Here is a 23,567-nt window from a genome sequence, read left to right on the forward strand (position 1 = left end):
AACCAGTATGCCACAGGCATTATTTTTTATGTGCCCGTAACGATGAAATGCATCTATCCTCCCTGTGTACAGTGAGAAAGGGGAAGGGCAGCGACTACCAAATGCAAACCAGATTAAGTCAGAGCTACACCTGAAATAAAGTACATTCCTTTGATGATGCATATAGACAATGAGAGTGTTATAGGAAAGATCAGTTCAAATGAAAGACAACACCTTGTTTTTCCTGACAGGTTGTTTAACTTTCTAACAGGTTAAAGCTAGATTCATCACTCCTCTGGGAAGGTCAAGGATGAGACTAAGTTTTGCATGTACAATATATTTACTTCAAAGGATACTCAATATTACCAGTATATGGGAAATGAATTGATTTTCCCAAAAGCAAGTAATTATGTATGACAAGTGTACCTTTCCCTCATATTAGCACTGATTCAAACAGGAAAGTTTAAGACACACACTTAAGGGTCATTCACGTTTTTCTCAACTATAAGAAAACTCAGATGACAAGTGAAACAAATCATGGATGACAATGGCTTTTAATTTTTCACTCCAGGGAATGGGAAAAAAAAAAAAAACCCACAAACACACACACACAAACCACCAAACACCAAAACCCGAAAAAAACCCCAAAAACATGAGGAAGCAGAAAGTGAATTCTGTGTGAAAGGCAAGATTATTCTAGACACATCAACTCATCAACTGCACAGGTAGAGAAAGTCTGGATAGACAGAAAATAGATTGAGATTACATGAATTGTTCTATTTACATAACAGAAGTAATGCCCATAAAAATAACTGCGTGACTATGTTTGCACATATATGCAAGAGTTAAGTATACAGATAAATTTTATTATACGTATTTATAGTATACGTGGAAAGTCCATCTTAGTTTCTTAAGGAAAAACAATTTTAAGTTAAACTGCTCTTGGCATAGAGCAGCAAGTTTACAGAGCTTTTACCTCTGAATCTTCTTCAAGCTGCAGTTGCCTAGCAATGGCCTCATCATCTAGTGTGCTGTCTCTGCTTTGTGAAGGCTGTATTTAAGAAAAAGAGACCAACAGTTCAGTTTCCCCAATATTGTGTAAATTATAATAATTTAATCTGTACAGATTCATTTTGTATACTTCTAGAAAAGGACTAGGAATGAGACATGCAGCATTTTATTCCTAGCTCTCTAACCTAAACACAATTAAGCAAGGCTGTTTTCAAGAGTTTTTACTATTCAAAACAAAACCATGCTATAATATAAATATCTCATTTCTTCAAACAATGCTGAACATCTCTGAAACTATCACAGTTGGCCTGCTTGAAAGATAAATCAGTAACTACATTGTGAATTTTTAATTTCCTCCATACTTTATTTGGTGCTTTGTTATTCCATGAATATATGTGCCATAAAGCTTGGGGAAACAACTTCCTTCCTCTCCCTCCTGTCCTCCCGCCCCCAATTATAAGCTATCCCATCCACTCGCTAATCTCAGAAAACTACTTAATTTTAAGAAAAGTCACTTGAGAGGAAGCAATAGAGAAAATACTACTTTCAACTGTGTGCTATCTTCTCAGACATGGAAATGCTACTCTAAATTTGCATTTGAGGATTTGATACACTTGCACATATCATCAGAACTGAACTTACATTTGAGTGGTCATTAAAAAGTAACATTCAGTAGGACAAGCAGTTAAGACCTCCTTGCAGTCATTAAACTGGCCATTTTGATCTGCTATCAGACACATGAGCAGCCTAAAGGATCATCATTAGTACTCACTTCTTTCCTTTTACTTGCTACCAGTTTCTTTTCTGATCGTTGGACAGTACTTGTCCCGAAGTAATCAAGTGCTGAGGTGGCAATTTGTTTCACTGGAGAAAATGGTTTGCTTTTAGCTCGTGGTTTTACATCTCCCTTTTTCACTGTAGCTGTTCCTGGACAACCAATCGCTGACATCCCATTCTCCTTTGGTTTCAGGGAAATTCTTTTATTGACAAAGTCATCTTCTTCATCTAAACACAAAGAGTATTCTATTACTTCTGGTACATGGAACTTAAGTTCTTATAACAGAACTGTCAAGGGAACTATTTTGGCAGATTACATCAACTCAGATCCTAAGAAAATATTACAGGTGTTTAGAAGTTATTTGAAAAAACGTCTGAGTTGCATAACACATAGTATTTAGCACCTTTAATAGCATAGCTCAAGTCTGAATAGATTGAGTACTGAAATAAAGACACATAAAATTTGTTACTTGTGCTCATACATTATACCTCTCATTTAGAGAGGTTCGTAAAGAATGCCTTCCCTTCTTACATAGGGAAGACGATAAACAGAAAATCTAGGTCACTGAAATTTGAACCCTCTCCTTGATTAATGCAACATCAAATTGAACAGCACAACTCTTCCTTCACATAAAATGTGAAGTACAAAGCTACATTTATTTTATTACTTTATAGTATTCATTAACAGAGCAGCTAATATAACAGGCATTGTAGACTTGTATATTCTTAAGAATCTCTCAATATTATACTATAAACCAGAGGAAAATATTAGAACTTTATATTTACAAAAAGCTTATTGAATAAGCTTGTTAGTTATTTTTAAAGTACTGCTCAGAGCTTATGAACGTTTTAGCAGAAACACTTTAACACCATTTTTTACTTTTTCCCTTTTAGTCAGAGATTCTACAAGCTATTCTACATCCTCTGCATTTCTGCACTTAAACACACTCTCCTGCCAGCACAGTCAAAACCATCTCAAAGAAATGCAGCCATTTCACAGAACACAGAAATCAGACACGAGGTCAGCATACAAAATAGATTTTTCAACTTAATAGGAGGAGGAAAAATGGCATACACAGTCTCATTAAGAATTAGCCCACAGACCACTGAACAAAAACTCAATCTTTCCTTTTAGGACTCTTCTATAATAGCCAGGACATGGTCTTCCCAGCAATGAAAAAGAGAAAGAGGGTTTGATGGACATTTATTAATTCTGGACCCAAACTCTTTACCCACTCAATCAACCAACAAAAAAGATTACCAAGTACTTCAAAGAGTTTTGTGTCATGTCGTGAAGTCTTACTGACTCATATAAATGAAACTCTATCACTGAAGCATACAAAAACCTACAGGTATCATTGCCAAATGATTATACTAATATGACAGCACAGAAGACAAACATCACTGCACAAACTTCTTGATTAGTGATAAAAACACTTTCTTTGTGAACTCCTCTAAAAACTCGAAGTGTGCAAGGACTAAGAAGCAAAATGCAAGAAAATCCCAAAAATTAACATTAAGAACACAGAAAGAATAAAGCGCAAAGACTTGAGAGGAACAGAAACAGAGGCTGTCTCATTTGCATGCCTCTAACTGAAGTCTGGTTTTACTTTTCTCAAAATAGAGATGTTTCAGACACTCCCCTCAACATATCATAAACACAGAATGTTCTAAACATCTGTTTTATAATTGAACTTAAATTGACAGTATTATCACAAAAATAAGTTCATTTTCCAGTCATCTCTAATTTAAGCCCCCATATTTCTTTTCATACAAAAATTTGTCGTCTTAATCACTTCCCTAAGTTTATAGATGACAGACATATGACATCATCTAATTTTTGTTATATACTAGACAGAAATGGAGGGAAACAATTATTTTTTCGTTTCACTTTTTCCTCAATAGATGGTAGTAACATGAGTGTTTTAGGCATCACCTGGAACTTTCTGCTACTGAACACTTAATAAGCAGAATATAAGTACAAAGGGGGACCCCAACTATTCCTGGGAGAGAAAGTTCAGAAAGAAAAATAAAACAAATATGTCTGTAAGGGAAGAAATTGGTTCAGTAGTTAAATCAAGAATGCATAAAGATAAAAATTTATCTACGAGAAAGTGGCATTTTAGCCAATTCAATTCACAAAGCAATATATGGAAGAGAAAATTCAAGCCCAGGCCTTCAGTTGACAGCAGTGAGTTTTACCATGAAGCTGAAAGCTTTACTATTCTCAACACAATTTACTTTCCCTAGGCAGCAGTAAATCTCTTGCTGCCATTTAGCTCAATTTAACAAACTATTACATATCTGGGAGATTTGGACACTAGATGCTTTAGGCTCCTAATTTACAGTACCTTGAGGTCTGAATAGGAGACTGCTTATCTCAAACTTAATTTCAGAAATATTTTTGCTTCTTTTAAATTTTGCAGTTTAACAAGAAAATACATTTGCAGGAGTAAAATGTACCTATTACTAGAAATCAACAGTTAATGTAGATGTAATTACATTTATTTGTCTTGGAAAGAAGATACAAATCCTATTCTGCCTCCCTGCTCCCAGCTTTTCTTAAAGTAAGGACTGCTCCATGCTAGAAAAGAATCTTTACTCATCACTATTGTTATCAGATCTGCATGCAGTATTGACTTTTTCATTATTCACTCATAACCATTTAAATAACAACAAAAACCAACAGGATACTGCTTCCTCTCGAGTAGAAAGAAGCAGAGTAAATATAATTAGGTTTTAATTAAAGAGGATGTGGATTTGAGTCATTTATGATGCCAGTACTAAGTATTACCAATAATTAGAGCTTTGCTTTAATTATGTCCTTCCTAGAAACAACAGGATTAGAAGCATTTATTGACTGCAAGCAGTGGCTAAAGAAGGACAAGAGACTCACAGCACTTACGAACAGTTGTCTATAAATGTAAAGAAAGGCAGAATGAGAACATTAAAGTAGTCATTAGGAAACAAGACCACCCCAATTCTATTAAGGGGGTTTCAAAAGATGCTTTAGGGGACAGATACTCAGGCTACAGTTTCATCCCAGGTTCAGGAAATTCATAAGCACATCACAAATTTGCCTGATCTCCAGGCACTCCCCTTATTTCAAGTACTTAAGAACATCAACTTTTTCAGTAAAACCTCAATGCTTCTTCCTTGAAACAAACTGCTCACATATGCCTACTGCCACAGAAGTGAACAGCAAAGTTAATCAGTTGTACACTTTCAGTTTCCTTACAAGCATGAAGGTGACCATTTACAACTTTGAAAATATCAAGAGAGTCTTAGTATTGCTGCTAGACTATTCAGGTCAATGTTTCTCAACACGTAAAAGGAGAGGAGCATTCTCCCTCATACAAGCAAGCCAATAATTTGTGGGGGGAAAAAAAGTGAAAACTCGGATTTTAGCTTATAACAATTGTAGATTAACTGCATTCTTATAGCAATTGCTAGGTGAACAGTTGAGATAGCCTTACATGGCAGCATGTTTCTTCACAAAGGAAAAACAGGAATCAATTTTATCATCAACTAGATTATTCTTATGTTGCAAAATCTTTGTATAGCGCAACAAGACTATTCCAAGAGCAATATTTCTGTTTACATCAACACATTTTTTTGTGTGCTACACCACAAAAAAAATACCGTGAGCATACACACTTGTTTTTTTTCAGGATTAGCTCTGAATTACAAACACAAGTCAAGACCATGTATTCTAGTTGAGTTTTCTGGAAATTTAGTAGATGTGACAAACAGAAAGCTAATCATGTGATTAATGGAACAGACAGGCATGACAACCAGGAGATTGCTTTTAATTATTTTGGATGCAAACACTACACATGAAGCAGGGACCTATTATGCCAGGCAATGTACAAGGACAAACTTCCCTAGCAACAAACAACAACTGTTAAATCCTGGGGGTTTTAAGAACTATTCCATGACATTAAAGCACATCTGGCTTTCATTTTATATACTGTTCTAGTTAGCACAATTAGGTTAATAAACTAATGCCTGCAGCCCACCTGTAACTGTTTGTTATTCCCTCTTCCTCTTTCCTATCCTCACCCTTTCTCAACAGGGTTTCACCTGCTGATTACAGAGCAACATCTGCGGCTGTTCCCTACCTGAACTCTATCAAAATTATCTAGGCTGTTTTAAACATTTGTTTAAATTCAGATCATTTTAAAAGGCTCAGGTTCAGGAATTACCTCAGCCAATCTAAAAAGGGAGCAATCTATTGCAGGAAGGGACAATGGCAACAAGCAGCATAGGACAGATCCTCAGATAGCCTTCAGAACAACATATATTACTCATCTTAATTTATTATTTCTGTACTGTGGAGTTCCTCATCAGTATAGAATATAATTCCCTGGTTCCTATTCTGTTTATAGTGCAAAATTTTTAAGGCAGAGACAACCTCTTAATATGATGTTACAAAGCCAGCTCCAAGTATAGGCAGGGCATCTACAGGTTACAAGTAACTCGTACTTATGATAAATGCATGTTAAATTGGTGTTTGTAGACTACTACATAAGGATTTCTATATGGAGCTAAAGGACTATATCCTATCCAAAAGTCATTACATCTACATTACTTGTATAAAACAACAATATTCTGGACATTTTTCAGTTTTAATGCCACCACATCTGCACAAGTACTTAAAATAGTTCCTGTCCTAAAGAACTTGCTGTCTAGAGCAACAGGTATTGCTGTCCAAACTAAAGTTGAGGGTAGAGAAAACAGTGTTTGTATGAAAAGATGACATCGTATCAGGTTTTGATTATTTTAAATATGCATTGGTCAGTACTCAACAGTCCCAGCACCTGGTAGCACTGAGTTTTGTATTCATCTTTTGCTTAAAGTGAATCTTTAAGAAGATTATCTTTAAGATAACCGCCACTTTTCTCAAAAAAGCCAGCAAGTCTATTCAAACTCAACCCCCGTAACTCTTTCCAAAAAGAACAGATGCTATGTGTGACTAACAAAATGCCTTTTTTTTTCCTCCTCATTTAAAAACATAGTAGTTGCAACCTACATTTAAAAAAAAAAAAAAAAAAAACAGGTCTGTACAGTCATTTAGATTTTATGTCATTTCTCAACAAGCTAATTGATTTTAGATGTACTACAAACATGCACTTTAAACCACAATTGTTAGCACTTTGCCTATATCGACGTCAAGGTTCCATGCTGTTATAAAAATATAAAGCTTACCAGAACTGTTCCAGCTTTACTCCTCTGAAATCAATTTACATTTGGATTTTCCAATTATCAGAGATAATTTCAAGAAGCTGCCTCTGTCATATTTTTCACTTTAAAGGAAAAAGGTTCTGGGATCCAAGACCTCAATGCAATAACTGCCATGTCTAATTGTAATTATATACTTTAGTGCCAAACTACATAGCCTTTGATCCCTTTTTGTCCAGTATACACCAAAAAAAATTATTAGTCAAATATGTATACTTATCTTTTAAAAATATCTTTAGAAATAAGTTTTGGGAGCATTAAAATATGAGAGGGCTGAATATATTTAAGCTGAAGTAAATGACCTTCATCTGCAAAACCATCAATTATAGCAACTCCTTCCAAATGAAATACTCACACTTGCCACAGAAACTGCTGTGCATATTACCCTGGCATGCAATTACAAGTTATCAGTCCATTAACTCTTTGCAGTTTATTATAGAGAGTTTTATTCACTTGAACTGGTTACTTTTACCATACTAGCAACTTTATGATTTCACAGAAGTGGATCTGAATCCCCACCATGCAGTGAAACTTCATGTTCTGGTTTAGTTGCCTGAAGTTACCTGCATGATAGGAATATTCAGTAACACCAAATGAATAATTAGGAAACAGGGGAAAAAACATAACTTGAAAAGAATCCATCCAAGTATAAACACGTTCATTTTTTCCAGCTGCAGCTCAGGCAGCTCAACTTACTAACCCACTCAGGACACAACGTTCCATTTCAGACAAAATGAACTAGTCTAGCAAAAAAAAAAAAAGTCATCTTTTACATTTTAAACTAATCCAGCAGATTCACTGAGTCAAGACCAGTTACTCAAGCATCTCAGTAAGGAGATATGAAAGGAGAAAAGGGAGAAAAAAGATCTCCAGCAAGCAGAAAGGAATAGGCAGAGGAAAGCAGCAACATCTTGAGCTAATGCAGCTACAGCTTGAAGAGCCACTATTCCAAAGAATGAATTTGCCAAGTGACATCAAAACATTACATTCATGTTTAAGTTGATTTATTTAGAACATGACAATCTGTATCAACTATGATAAAAATTTCAGAGAACTTATGAATGATAAAGAAAACAAGACAGTCCAGTACCAGATTCAACAGAAAATATAAACTCTCTCTGATAACTGAAAAAGCCACACAGATGTAAATTTATTTCAAAATAGTAAAACTGGAATGATTCTGGTAAGCTTTATGTTTTCATAACACCATAGAACCTTTTTATTTTGATTTGGGGTTACGTGGGTGGGGGGGAAGGTAGTTTTACTTTCCTTTTAAAAAAGCAACTTACAAAAGTAACAGGTTAATGATGCACTGTTTTAGAGATTTAAGTCACAACACTACTTGTTAAGCAGACCTCTAAAAAAATTGTACTTAAACTTATCAAACAAGCAACGAAAACATATAGCATGTTTGGTTTTTTTTTTAGATTTTCAAAAAAATCTCGAAGCCTTTAATTAAAAAAATGAACAAGTGATCAGAAACTTTCATATGAGATTTTTAAAACAACAATGCAAAAAACCTGAACTGTAGCATTACTGATTAAATGCAAAACTAAGTCTTCACTAGAAAGCTTCTTCAAAAAACTTGACACAGTTATTAAAATTTTATTTCAAATCATACTGCATGTGAGACCACAACTTATGAAAGGTAAGAAGTCATTGCATAAGCACTGGAAAATATTTTTCTATTTTAAATTATAACTTTAACAATAACTCCATTTTAAAAACTGGGTAGATTGTTTAAAGGATCTACATTTGAAGCCAAGAAAGATCACTTTTAGTACTACGGTCTAAATAAAACAGGTTCTGTTGTTTCCTTAACCTGCTGCTTTCATGTTAAACATAGCTTTATTCCAAGTTAATGGGACTATGTAAAGCGGTAAACTGTACACTCATTCTAAGAGATACTGGGAATTCTAAGAAGAATTTTGCCAGTTTGTCATATTTTTAACAATGGGCCTTAAAAATAGCTTTAATATGGAAAAAATGCAACTTCAATGCCTAATAGCTTAATTCCAGGAAACTTTATTAGCACTCAACAGAGTAATAATCACCACAAAAGGAAAAATGAATGTACCTGCACTACAAAGGAGCCGAAAAAAAAGTCAGTATTGAATTGCTGTATCGGAAGGTCCAATGGAGAGAATATTTTCAATGAGCGCTATGCTTCACTCCCTGGGCCCACAAAAATTTAACATAAATAAAAATTAAGTATTACAGTCACAGAAAGTCCACAGGAATGTGGGAACTAGGGAACTTCACCTGCCCAATTTTATCATTTAAATGCAATATACTGAATGGTTAAAATAAGTTTATGGTATTTCTAAGCAAGGTCTTTTGTGCAAGTATGGGGGGGGGGGGGGAGAGGCTCTACAGCAAACAATGTGAACTGCAAGAACTTTTGAAATACTTTTTATCTTCTGAAAACACAGTATATACTTAAGTGCAAAAATTTGCCACCCATTTTCACATGCTTTGTGAAAATAATTAAAAACCTGCAAGAAACTTGTAAAAAACCCAAAACTCCTACATGTTAAATTTTTAATGACTGAAAAATTTCAAAGCAAGTTATAACATTATAGGTGCATCATATAATACCTATACCATTAAAAAAGCCCCCAATAAATTACTGTGAACTCTGAACCATAACTGGTATAAGCAAAAAAAAAAAGCTACCTGCAAATAAGTTACTTGTATTCATACCACTTAAATGCCTACAATAACAGTATATGAATTACTGATGTAGTAAAGAACAATGTGTTGTTTTTTTTCAATGGCATGGCAACTCTGTAAACAGAAGTAACCTGCATGAGTCAGTATTTTTATAAAGTTTTACTCCAAACATTACTAAGTACTACCTCTGTGTTATGACCTTAGGTCCTACCTTAAAAACAGCACAAAAGAAATAAGATTCATTTGCACTTACAGGACTAAAAGCATTAAAATCTGGTTAAGTATTAAAAAATTAATCTACCTAATCTTCAACTAGGCTCACAAGTCATGCTGGAGATGGAAAGGAAAACAGACATTAATTGGTTGAAAAGGAGAAGGATGTTGCCTACACTATGATTTCCATGGTTCTATTCCAAATGCTCTCCTTTTGAGATCTCAGTTTCTACTTCCCTGTACCAGGTACAGGATCATGACCATTAACGTGACCTTGCTCCAATATGCACACAATTACCCAGCAAAACATACCTCTTGTGTTTCACCACACCGATAGCTTAAAGAGCCAAACAAAGTATCAGCGTGAGAAAAATAAAGTCAGGGTTCAGTTGGACAATAACACAGATGCACAACATCAAAGATTAGGCACACAACATTGAAGACATACAATTAAGTTCCAAGAAATGCAAAATGTAAACACTCAAGGTACTTAAATACATTTGCAATGTGTGCATGTTTCTCTATTTCTGTAATAAATGAAAAAACAGGCTGCATGTGTGCAATTCACTGCTAGTTCACAGCAAGAAGGACATTCAATTTTTTCATTGTACTGTTAAAAGTGTGCAAAAATTCAACTGAAACATTAAAGGGAAAGAAAACCCAATAAAAGTGCTTGTTGCAGTCATGGAAGAGTATAATGCTTACAAGAATAGGTATCTCCACAGAACTATAAGGCAATCATATTAACACTAAATGGATTAAGGATACCATCTCAGTTCCTTAATTTAAAATATTTACTACACTTATCCAAGGTAACTTCTGCGTTCAGCTACCAGAAAAAGGAAAATTCACTTCATACTGCTTTCCAGGGGAAAAAAGGGATTGAAAAGCGTTAACTCCAGCATCCAAATTAAATGGCAAAATTATTTGTTTCATCTTAAATTATAACATAGACTAAGAGCACGTGGAGCTGCCAATGCCTCTTAAATAAGAGGCTCACACGTCCAGTCTGCTACATGCCTAAAGTTTTTTTTAAAGAGAGTGGTATTTCATGCCATTATATTTCCCGTTAAAATCAGTACACATTAACAACCCAAACACTGACAGTTCTATTAAAAAAATAAAAATTCCATTTGAAGAGAAACCTGTTTCTTTTTCTAAACATTAAAAATTAGCTTGGGCTTCAAAATACTGAAAGCAGCCTACAGAATCAATACCTTTCACACAGAGGCCATTTTTTAAAGAAAGAACAAGCATGAAGTATATATGAAAATTATTTTTCCAGAAAGTTTCCTCAAAATAAATTGACAATTAAAGCAATAATTTTGCAATCCAAACATATCAAGTGAACAGCACAGTACTACAGCTAGCCAGCTGCTTGACCAGAACATCTTTTAACACATCTTCAAAAAGTAGTAAAAGATGACCATGTGCTTGTAAAAATAAGTACAACATGCCTATTATTAAAAACTTAAAATCTAACAGCAATTGTTACACAGATTAAACTGTAATGAATTTATTTCATGTCCTGCCATGTTTGAAATACAGGCTAACAAAGTAATCCTAAAGTAATCACTCTGTCTTCTGATAAATGAATCATATTAATTTTTTATTCAAAGTTACCACATTTATTTCTCAATATTGCTGTTATCCTAGATTCTGCAGAGAAAAGAAAACAGATCACCTCTTTAAGAATAAGATTAAATTTTACTTCATCCACACCTCTGGTTTCCACTTACTCCCCCCGTTCAGGGAGGCAACTCCAGATACTATCATACATCTACGATGTTTAAGCAACACTCCTCTCACCACTTAAGAGTTTGAGTACAACAGCACATTTACCATTACAGGACCCTTTTATGTTGTACTGCTGGTATTCCCAAACTTAACCAAATTAATTTTAATGAGGCTCACTCCTAAATACCTTTTACACATTGTCCTCTGCAACACTAGTCCCTGCTTCTTCATAGGACTTCTGCCAGAACCTATAGTCTCATTCCTCAAGTGCATTTCAAGTCAAACTCCCTTTAGGTTCAACTACATATTCTCAACTGACCTTTCATAGATTCATAGAATACCAGGTTGGAAGGGACCTCAAGGATCATCTGGTCCAACAAAACACTTTAGAGGAAACCTGGTACCACAGACTGCTGTTTATCATCTTCACACATTTTCGCATAAGCATAGCAATTTCCATAAGTATATACAATGCTAGTATTGCCCAGGAAGTCACAGTGACAATTTTTTATTCCCCTATGAAATGTTTCAGTATAAGACATGCTTATTCACTGACAATCTGCTGCTCATTTGAATCTGTGTTTGGATGTGGGGACTTTTTTTTTTGGCCACCAGTACTAGCACTTAACTGATTTTTTTCTGTGGGTTTTTTTGTTTGTTTCCCCACCCCCCCAATATTCTCCATATTAAAAGAGTTTATATTTAGCAAGCACAATCACAAGCTATTCTTCTTGTCCTGTCTTCTGAACTCTCCAGGAATACTTTTCCAGTAACCTACAAACCTACTCAGTTTCTACCACTTTGGTTTTTCTAGCTTTATAAATAATTCAGCCTACCACTAGAACAAGGCTTTTTTTTTTTTTTTAAAGTTGTGTTTTGCAATATTCAAACGGTCAAGGCGATTGCTACGTATGTATAATTACCTCTACACAATGTGTATGAAAGATTAAGTATTCACTAAAAGTGAAGTCACAATTCCTGCCAAATAACCACCTGTGATGAAACCAGATGAGGTTCAACACAACATAATAACAGGTCATCTTCTACAAACAAAGCTCAAGGTTCCATACTTCATTAAACAGTCAAACAAAATGTTATTTTAACAAATACAACAAACAGTTGGATTTTTTTCTAATCCACTAAGACTCTTCTATCAAAAACAAAAGGCTCTTTTTTTCCCTTGTTACCTGCAATAATAACTTCACTTTATCTTTGGCCATCAGTAAACTAAATATTTATTTAAATTAAATTTGTTTCAATAATAACAAAGTATTTCTTTACAGAATTACAAAGAGCAATTATTCTTGCTTTATTTGTTTGCCTTTTAAAAAAAAGGGCAACTTCACAAGCTAATAAGAAACAAAGCAACACAATAGTCTCATCAATCCACTCTTATACAAACCAAAAAGTTAATTCCCCCAACATTTTTCAAGAAAACTGTATGCCACAGTTATAAAGATGAGCTGAAAAGAAATTAGAGCAACAGGAAGACAGTTTCAAATGAAACTGAAAAACAGGTTGAGGCAATTAACTACTAAGCTTCTACTGACTACTTGATGCCAAAAGGCTTTTTCAAACACATCGCCACAGACAGAGCCCTTGAGAATGAGATTCTGACTTTCAAGCAAGTCCAACAAGCATATTCTTGATTTAAGTTTTCAGCTGCGTAACACTAAAAACAAGAAATGGACAAATGCCTACAAATTTCATTAGGATCTTTTCTATCTACTATTTCCATATTCCTATTCTTATAAAACATGTTTATCTCAAGCCACTAGCTGTATCAATACCATTAAAACACACTCAGCTTGACAGCTCCATTAGGCTGAAGAAACAATTTATACAGATTAAATATAAACAAAATTCAAGCATTAAGTCTCAAAGTTATAAAGGCATTGTTTTACTCATAGACTATTAAGTCAACCTTGTGTTTACTTAAGACTCTTTAGATAAGAGTAACCTTGAGCTGTGGTTTTCAGGCATTTCACTAATAACCTTGACCCGTGTTCCCATGGTATCCCTATGCAGAAAAAACTTGATTACACCACCTTGAATTGCATAATAAACCTAAATATGTACTGTTTATTCCCCAGGAATCTGATCATTTATCTACTTTGGGATCAATGCTGTTAAAGATCCTATTTAATTAGGAAAGAATTGTTGGCAAAACTGTTGAAAGAAACAAAAGTTTTGAGTAAAAGGACAAACAAGATAGATAAAGTATTCAAGATACTTTGGAAAATTGAGCTCATTTGAATACATCACATAGCACAGCTAAACGCCAGGTCAAATATCTAGGACAAGTAAAATAGGCACAATCCATCTTAGAAACGGTGATCCTGAAAGGAGCCTGAGGAGGAAGAAGGTATAGAAAAAAGCCAGCTGAGCCACACTTCTAATAGGATACTGCAGCAAACAATCTTTTTTTGTTTTAAAAATACATGGTATGATTATAGGGAGGCAATGTTTATGTTCAGCAATGATCTTACCAAAAAAGTACTATACCAGGGACCATGTCCACTTTTCCAAATATGTATCCTAAAACTCAAAGAGGGATCACAGAAGAACTCCTGGAATTCTACCACTTAAAAAACATGTTTTATGACAATAGATATAGATTCAAGTCTGTTAGTTTTATCACTGTTTCTAAGAATCCATACAGGGGAAGTCCTGTGGCTAGTAAAGAACTCTACTCTAGGAGACAAATACAGAAGACCTGATAGTTACAGCCTCAGCTGAACTCAGACCAGATGTAGTAAGTACATCTAACCACAGAAGCTACTGACAAAAAGCATAAGTCTTTCTCACTTCCAGCTTAAGTTATAGTAAGTAGAGAGAGATGCATCACAAACTATAAGAAATACCTTTATGACCAAAGTGTGTCCATCTAGTGTTGCACCTCTCAGGAAATTCTACACCTTGTGTTGCACTGGTGATCAGAGTATGGTAATCAGTATCCGATATCAAAATACCCAAGTTTATCTGCATTATAACAAATCAATGTGAAATTACAATAGATCCAGTGCAGAAAGAGACCTTTATGTTTTAAAAGCAAATCAGAAAAGAATGAACCTAACATGACAAGAGATTTAAGTTGGGAAGCTAGCAGCTCTGAACAGTAGACCATTCAAAAAGCTTCTAATTTATCAAATTAACCAAGTCAAATTTAAGATCCTTCCAATCTATGCCATTCAGTAAGACAGGAATCAAATTAAGATTCTGATGATAGGATGAATAAGTGAATTCTTTCAGCCCACATATAGTCTTAATCTTTAAGTGCCACTAACACATCTCTTAGTTAAGATGGAATAAGAGAACAAGCAGTAGTAAAAGCAGCCCTGAAGTTGCAAGCACTCATATCTATTTCAAATGTATTTAAAAAAAACTCACACAACTCCATGTTACAAAAAATGCACATGCATACACATTCAGCCAACCGTTCTCAGATGCCAAAAAAGAAGTGTTGAAGTCCATCTTCAAAAAGTACTGAAATATTAAGCCAAATACTAGAAGCTCTGTTAATTTTCTTCCACAGATGCATTTTTAAAGAATTCAAAAAACCTGAGTATTTTCCCCTATGCTGGTGGCATACCTTTAAGGATGCTTGATTCATAAATAAGACTGAGTCTACATAAACTACGTTCACCTATCAACAACAGTAAGTAGCTAATGCCACTGAAACTTTCCCATAACATCTCAAATTTAGTAGAGGAAAATGCACAATACAAAGTAATTGGAAACAAAACTGTCTCATGACAGAATTAAGAACACAGGGGAAGGAGGCAAGGGTGGCAGAAAAATCACTATCTTTTTTTGTTTTAAAGCTGGGAAGGAAATATGTTTAATGACAATTCTGCAGGATGAAACTTCCATAACAGTAGATGAATGTCTCCCCTGTAAATTCAGTCAAACTCCTCTTGAGAGCACCAAGGTCAAGAATCACACAAAAAGCAACACTGAAAACAGTACTAAGGAACAACCACCATGCAAACAATGAAAACAAATTAACACATAAGACTCTTCAATCAAACTGATCGAATTTGCCCTTATCTGTTCAGTTGAATGGTACTTATGGCTTGAGTTAAGATTGTGGTTTTAGTTTAACCATACTGCCTCTAAAAGAAGAGACTAAATCTAAATAAAACTCTGCTGAGAACTTAGCAGTGAATCACTGTCACAATTTTTGCAGAAGGCTACAGGAGACCTGAAAATGATCAAGAATGGTTAATTACACTCACTCCTTTCTCTAATAGCAAAAGTAGCTCCAGAACTTAGAAAGCTGAAATCCAGGACTGAGAAGTATGGTATAGTATGGTATATACAAGGTATAATGCAAGTTTTTGTTACAATTGTTTTTTCCAATTCCAGTTCTTCTAATAGACAAATAATGTTTTTTCAAAAAAACCTGTTTGTGTTGATAAGGAAGTAAAACACAAAACCCAAGAACTTTTGCAGTCACCAACATATTAGGCAGAGATTAAAGACATGGAAAGTCATATACCAAGTAAAATAAAAATCCAGGTTTTCAAACCTATTTATGGTAGCCAACAGTCACTTCACAAAGTGTGCCAGTAAGCAGTTTAACTATATTAAAAATACTTCCTTTACTTAACTCCTTCCCCTATGGAATACTCTTAAGCAGGGAAGTGTTAGCTCATGAAATTATATAGCTATTTAAATCAACCACCTAAGCCACCACCCAACATCACCTCAGTTTTACCCTGCTCTTGACTTTACAACACTTGAGGCTAAACCTCTGAAGTGCTTCTGGTTAGCTTGTTTAAGGAGAACATAGTTTGTCTTTCTCAGTACCAGGTTTTATGGTCATATTTAAGACTGTATCAATCAAACAATCCATCCCATTTGTTACATAATCTACCCCACTATAGCTGAACATGTAATGATATATTTCTTCCATTACCTGTCTCTGAAATATAAGCAACAGGATCCTGCTTTAGAACTTTACCAAGTTTTGAAGTAGCTGCTTTTTTCTCAGATGGCTTCTTGGATTTTTTCACTGACTGCACCTCCTCTTCTGAATCTGTATTTTGACCACAACATAAATATAGATTTCCTCCACATACATACAGGCTTTAAGTAATAGATCACATAACATTAGTTAATATGCTTTCACATATATTCAACTGAGTGAGAAAAAGACATCATATGGAAGGTCAGAGCACAGCTTCGTTTTCCTCTATCAGCTAATAGCCTAGCCATCATTTATTCCAGCATATAAATGACTAAATGAAAATTTGGTCAGAACTCAGTCTAGACAGTTGGTTTTGTTTTCATAATAAGAAATATTTTGTTACTTATTCCAAGAACTCCTATGCCTGTATAAAAACCTTTCCAAAAAGGAATGCAACTGTCAGAGTACCACAACAGATTACTAAAAAAAAAACCACCAACCAAAAACCTCCTCCCCCCAAAAACCCAACACACCACCAAAAAAAAAACCAAACCCAAAAAAACACCACAACAAACTTTTAACATAGATTCATTAGTCTGATTAAATTTATACAGTATTATATTATGCTGGTGTATTCCACAACACCTATTCCAAAAGCTAACAACAGGCTAAAACAGATCACTGAGGTTGTACTCTGATTTTTCAGGAGAACACCGGTAGACTGTGATTCACCTCACTGACCATTCTAGATATCCCAAAAGTTGTCAAGACACCAAATTTACACCACTGTGGATTATGTATCCCAACATCCAAATGAGTAAGCAGGACAAACTGAAGAAGCTGAGACAACTAGCAAGTGTAACAGAGGACTACCCTTCAAGAGCCTACCTTTTTCCATGATAAACACTAATATATATCGTAATTATTTAAAAAAAAAAAAAAAGTACACCACACATGCTTTTCCACCTTCAAGAACTTAGAGCACTATTCCTCTTTTGCTCTCCTACTACTAATGGGCTAGAATTTGCAAAGCCTCCAGATATATCAGCACTTTAAAGGTAGCAGTTGAGTTAATATATTACTTTTGTACTCCACCTTTCAATGCAGAAATATTTCTACTGCTAACAGGAACTCTTTATAGAATAGTTTATCTGAAAATTTGAACATATTCAAATATCTTTTGGGGGGGGGGGGGGGGGATGTGCGTTTTGTTTTTTTTAAGATGTAAGTGCTATAAAAGGGATTTCCCTTATTATAATATTCCAAAGAATATTTTTAGAATGTGATAGCAGTACTTTAAATTATATTCTCCATGTTCCATACTGTAAATTTAAAACTATGGGATGAACATTTACTAGGTTTTTTAATAGAGAAAGACACACATGGAAACACAAGTTAGCCTTTTAAAACAATCTTCTATATTATGTTCACACAATGCACAGAAATGTGAAATTAATAGTATATGACCAGCCTCCTGTACCCAGCGTAGGATATTGTTTATTCCTAATGGAACAGGAAACCTAAAACTCCCCACAATTTATATACGTCTTCCTAACAAAAAAAAAGTTCTGAAGTTTTGATAGAATTTACTCTCTGAACTTTTTTTTTGGTGGGGTTTTTTTTGTGGGTTTGGTTTTTTGGGGTTTTTGTTTTGGTTTTTTTTTTTTTTTAAGAGATGTCTTGTTAAAAGTTACTTTGCACTGTATATTACACATATGGCACACACTACACTCTTATTATTATCAAATCTATTTAACTATCCAGCAATAATTACTGTGAAAAATGTTTTTAATTGCATTTACTAAAAAACCAAACAAACCATAGCTTTCTTTCAGATGTACCATTTCCCTAATTGACCTTGGATGCTGATGCAAAAGATACAAAGGAGCATTCAGAAACAACTGTGAACGCTACCTGAATCGTAGATTATTCTTTTTTTCTTGTTTGTCCGCTTTTGTTTGGAATCATCTTCACTGGGTGAATTATTCACCTACGAGTAACAGTCTGTTAGTTCAACTAGTAAACAGGTCCTTCAAGCTTTTACTCAGTTACACATTCAAATTTATGAGTTTCAAACAAATTCTAACAGAATTACTTATTTCCCAATATTACATTTACAAACAGTCTTGTGCTAACTCAGGAGAGGGGGGGAGAAAGGTGCAGGGCAGAGGAAATAAGGAAGAAACTGCAGCAGTAAAGCTAAACGTGCTTCAATCAAACCATAGATGATTATGTTGAGAATAAATATTCAAGTTTAATGCCAATTAAAGTAAATCAAACAGATTTTCAAGCACTTTCAACTTTTAATCCAAAAAAGCAATTGCATGGTCCCACCAGAAATAGAGGTGGTTCAGGCCAGTAAGTTACTTGTACAGAATTCAGCTTTCACTTTTGGTTCCATTCTGGATATGGCTTTGCTGTAATCACCAGAATTCGACACAACTTCAGAGTGAAATATAGCCAATTGAAAAAGGGAAAAAGTATACACAACAGTTCAAGCTAGACTGATTTCCTATTCAGAGTCCTGGTTGCTTGCAGCTTCTCCTCTCACCCGCTAAGCAGCACTACTGTAAGAGATTGCACCAACGGTTACAGTCAACAAATGTGTTCTATCTAGCAGCAGCTAGTATTAACCTGTCTCAAGGAATTTTTTTTTTTTTTTTTTAAAGACATCTACAAGTTTTAGATATTTAGCAAAATCACAAGCTGCACAGATAGGAAGTCTCCTGGGCCTAACCAAACTACCAACTATGCTTGTTTTGCAGTCAGGCACAGCTGTAAATGCTTCTAAAAATACAATTCTAGATAAACATAACTACACATTTTATAATCCACGTTCAATTCTAATCTGAAACCTGTTAAATCCTTGATATAATTGGAGAGTTGCAAAGTAAAAATAATGGATCACTTAAGATAATTGCTATGTCTTTCAGTTCCACTGAATGGTCCTTTATTTTCACATTGAAACAATGAAATTATACAGCCAAAATATTTTAAGTAACATCTTACTTCTTGATTGTGATACTTCACATTAAACATTCCATCCTACTAGAAATCCTTCCATTCTCTAAGTGATTTTAAAGCCCTCTTTAGCCACTCCTTTCTTTTTTATACCAGTTCAGATGATGAACATGAAAAATACTGAGACTAGAACCCAATCTAATTTTAACCTGTCATTTTACAGAATTTGGTCTTCGCAACAGGTTTACATAAGTGACTCCATCCAAGAAAGGCAGTGTTAACGTTTCCCCCCACAGGTGTTTAAAAAACACCTGGTTAAAAAACTGGTCAGAGGGCACCTACACCACAGAATTTTACCTTTCTTGAAAGCATGACATCTTTATAATATGTCTATATCTACTGTGCATAAGCCTCAATCTTAATTAGATTAAAAATTACATAAGCAGAGCTACTTAGAGAACTATGGCTATAGCTAAAATAACTTCGAATACATCAGATTGTTCTTATATTAGCACCTAACCATAACAACTTCTACCTACCTCTCCCTTTGCCCTACAACACAAATATTTGTCAAATTAGCAATTTTCTTTACCACCTACAAAGTTTTACTGCTAGTAGTTAATATTAAGTGGTAGTTTCCTCCCATGCCTATAAAAACAACTGATATATAGTCTGGGTTTTGAGTATATGGGAAGAGCTATGACTTTAAAAAATACTAGAGATACGAACAATCCTGTATCAGAGAAACCAAGCAGTTCACAAATAAGAAAAACAAAAGTAACCTTAGTCTCTTTTCCCTTTTTCTTCCCACTTGAAGGTCCGTCACCATTTTTAATTTTTTCACTCTTTTTCACAGTCTCGCATTCTTGTCGCTTTCCAGGAGGTACAACGCCGAAGAATTTCCTGATATCCTAATAAAAGGGAAAACAGATTTATAAATTTTTAAATACAGATAGCTCTTAGAAGTTTCACACTACAAAACAGCAATGCACTTAAATTACTTTCTCAGCAGCTCCTTTTATATTTGTTGATCTTGAAATTTTGTTTACAGTTAAGAAAACAAAGACCATCTAGTTAAACATAGCTGCTCAGACACCACACCACCTTCCCCTTGTCTTTGAATCACAGAGAAAAGTCTATTTTTCCTTTAGTTGGACATCTTCACCAATACACATTTCAAAACAAACTTCTATTATCAATGAAATACAGTGACTTAAGACAGGTATAATTTTTTTTTCCCCCCTAATTAATCATCATGAACCTAGCCCCAAGTATTTCTATAGCTAGAATGATCAACTTGGGTATGAAGCAGTGTCCAATGTAAAAAGATTAAAAAAGCACCAAGAGCTAGAAAGCAGTCAAGTAGTGGGATGTACCACATCCTCCACCTTCTTATAAATTTAGGACAGTAACTCTCTCATCTCACTAAAAAAATTAGCCAGCAAGAAACAGATTAAAATTTAAATAAAGAACTTAATACGAAGAGCTCCAGAAGGTCTATTTTGTAACCTTATTTTATTATCTGACCACAGTACAACCATAAAAAGCTTTCTAAATATGGAAAATCAGCAGCTGAAACTTCAGTTTTAAAAACCAAATCTGACTTCTGTTGAAAAAAATAGTATTTCCATTTTATTAAAAAGAAATGGAGAAAACATATACCTGGTTAGTATCACTACCTCCAGGAGTAGCAGCCATTTTAGAGAAAGAAAGTACCTCATATGGCCTAAATATATAGCAAGTAAAGGGTGTGGCTCAGGACTATATTCCACCCAGCTGATAGCTATTCCCCATCACAGAGTTTATCTGGCTCGTTTTTGGTTATTATAGGGAACTACAAGTAAGGTAATAAATTCTTAAGAAATCTCCATAACTCTGATTGACAAGAAGGGGTGCTTCAGGCTCCTGTTCTCTTACCAGTCAGTTCCCTAACAGTTTGGATTTGGATTATCAAAGCCTATAGGGCTTAAAATCAATGGAATATGTAATTTGAAAGCATACACAAACTATGGGACATGTACAATTTATTTAGTATATTTAGCTTAAAACAATTTTCTAGAATCAGAAATGTTGTTTCCTGTAAAAATTTAGACTCTTTATGTTTTACCTGCATACAATAATATGGATTCAGCAAACAGACAAGGGTAGACTGGGAAGCATTCTTCCTTAATGAGACTTCACACATTTCCATCTATGGAATTTATGCCTTGAGGCATAAATTTTCAACACTCTGCTAGTTTACATGTACTCCTACAATATAAGTGTAGTACTATATAAGCTCTGAAATTTTGACTGCCGATACCTATAGCTAACAAGTTTGAAGAAAGCATCTATTTAAAAAGTCTTGAAGTAGATTCATGGACTTGATCACTCAATCATTATTACTGACTTCTTTTTAGGCTTAAGGTAACATAGGCAACAGAAGAATTGATTACAAGTCTCATTAGATCTTTTATGTATTAAAATAGTTTAAATATATACTGCAACACTGCAAAATAAAGTGACCTTAAAGCTTTGTTTTCATTTTTTATAGTTACTTTTAGGCTTAAAATATTTGGAGAATACTTTATTTTAGATCAATAGTAACGCTCTATTCATTCTAGTATTTTAACTAAAAACTGTTAACTAATAAGTGAGCTGCTCTGCAAACACCATATGCAATAATATTAGATTTTTTTTAAAATGGACTTATACAAGGAAATACCATCATATCCTCATTTATGAAATGCAGTCTTAATAAAGAAAATATATGAAATTGACGTGTCTGCCCCAGCTTCTTCCACTACTTTAATATCACAGTTCCTAAACTGCTGCAGTCCAAATCATAACATGTAAATTATTATTTTCTGCCTCATCAGTTCTCATGAGATATCAAGTTAGCTCTTTGTAAGTACCTTTAATTCACAAAATGAATGCCATAGCTATAAGCCTTGCTACATTTAACATGCTATAGAGGACCTAAACTGCCACTTCAAACTTTTTAAAAATTGCATCTCATCAGGGTCAACTTCAGAAGTTATTTTCCCCCAAATCACTTCATAAATACCTGAAATAAATGGGTGACAGTCAACTGCTACTATCTTTTACAATGCAGGTAGTATTTCATTAGATTAACAGGTCAAATGAGAATAAACAATTTTGTTTGTTTTATTCAAAGCAGCATCTTCTACCCATTTATTAAGAAAGCACCATCCATACAAATACTATTTCTTATTTGAAAATACTGTGGTGATACAGCAGCTACGTACTCCAAAATGGCCTCCCTATGTTAACACAACTTGTTCTATTCTCTTGACGCAAACTGCACTTCAGTCCTCAAGAAATGGCAGCTTTTTTCCTTTTCTTTTAATGTTACATGCTTGTGTTAAGGAGTTTTTCAGAAAATACTGTGAATATAAAAGCACACAAGCCACCGAGAGGTTTCCGAATAAAGGTTTGTATTGGGGTAGTAAATTTTAATTTCCCATAGTGACCATCTACTTCTGAGTGACTAAACTACACAGCCCTAAGCTACAAAGGAAAATGGACATCTATGTATAATCTTCTTCAATCTTCAGAGTTATAAATCCTCCAATCTTCTTCAGCTATCCTGCTCTTCAGAAGAAAAGGTAACCTTGTTAGACACTGCTGGACTATAACAGATGGTGAATTCAGAATTGCTCAGGACAAAAGTATGCCACAGTGCAAGAATGAAGTTATCTTTCAGTAAAGCTTTTATCCAAGATTCGTAAGGGACAGATTTTTTGTGCCATTTATTAAAAGATGCCAGATAAATCCTTAATTCATTGCATAACTAATTGCAGAAATGAAGCAATCTAAGTATCTATCACACTGACTCTCATCATACAAGTTTGAAGACTATTTATAAAGTATTATATAATCTTAGATCCCAGATAAGATCACTTGTGTCCATTCTGGGTTTATCTATTTAACATACTCTGACTGACCATCTTATTGGTATATAATGCCATGCATGTATATTTGCTCACCAGGTGGCAAAACTGTATGTTTAGCTTTTATCTGTGCTCATTCAAATGAGGAAAGGCATGTACCAACATAACTG

The 23,567-nt window shown here is 34.4% G+C and overlaps 1 protein-coding gene across 2 annotated transcripts in view; it reads right to left on the reverse strand.

Annotated features, from left to right (window-relative positions):
* Positions 1–23,567, reverse strand: part of RFC1 (replication factor C subunit 1) — a 43,561-nt gene that overhangs the window by 16,905 nt on the left and 3,089 nt on the right. Inside the window, exons 2-6 of one of the 2 annotated variants that reach the window (XM_072861313.1) lie at positions 20,287–20,415; positions 18,458–18,533; positions 16,553–16,672; positions 1,763–1,995; positions 956–1,030 (exon numbers count right to left, since the gene is read on the reverse strand). In XM_072861313.1, the coding sequence (XP_072717414.1) occupies positions 956–1,030; positions 1,763–1,995; positions 16,553–16,672; positions 18,458–18,533; positions 20,287–20,415 (633 nt within the window). The remainder of the gene's footprint in view (positions 1–955; positions 1,031–1,762; positions 1,996–16,552; positions 16,673–18,457; positions 18,534–20,286; positions 20,416–23,567) is intronic. The other variant, XM_072861314.1, reaches the window with a different exon arrangement.

Source organism: Ciconia boyciana, chromosome 5 (genome assembly GCF_034638445.1).
Source record: "Ciconia boyciana chromosome 5, ASM3463844v1, whole genome shotgun sequence".
Classification (NCBI taxonomy): Eukaryota; Metazoa; Chordata; class Aves; order Ciconiiformes; family Ciconiidae; genus Ciconia; species Ciconia boyciana.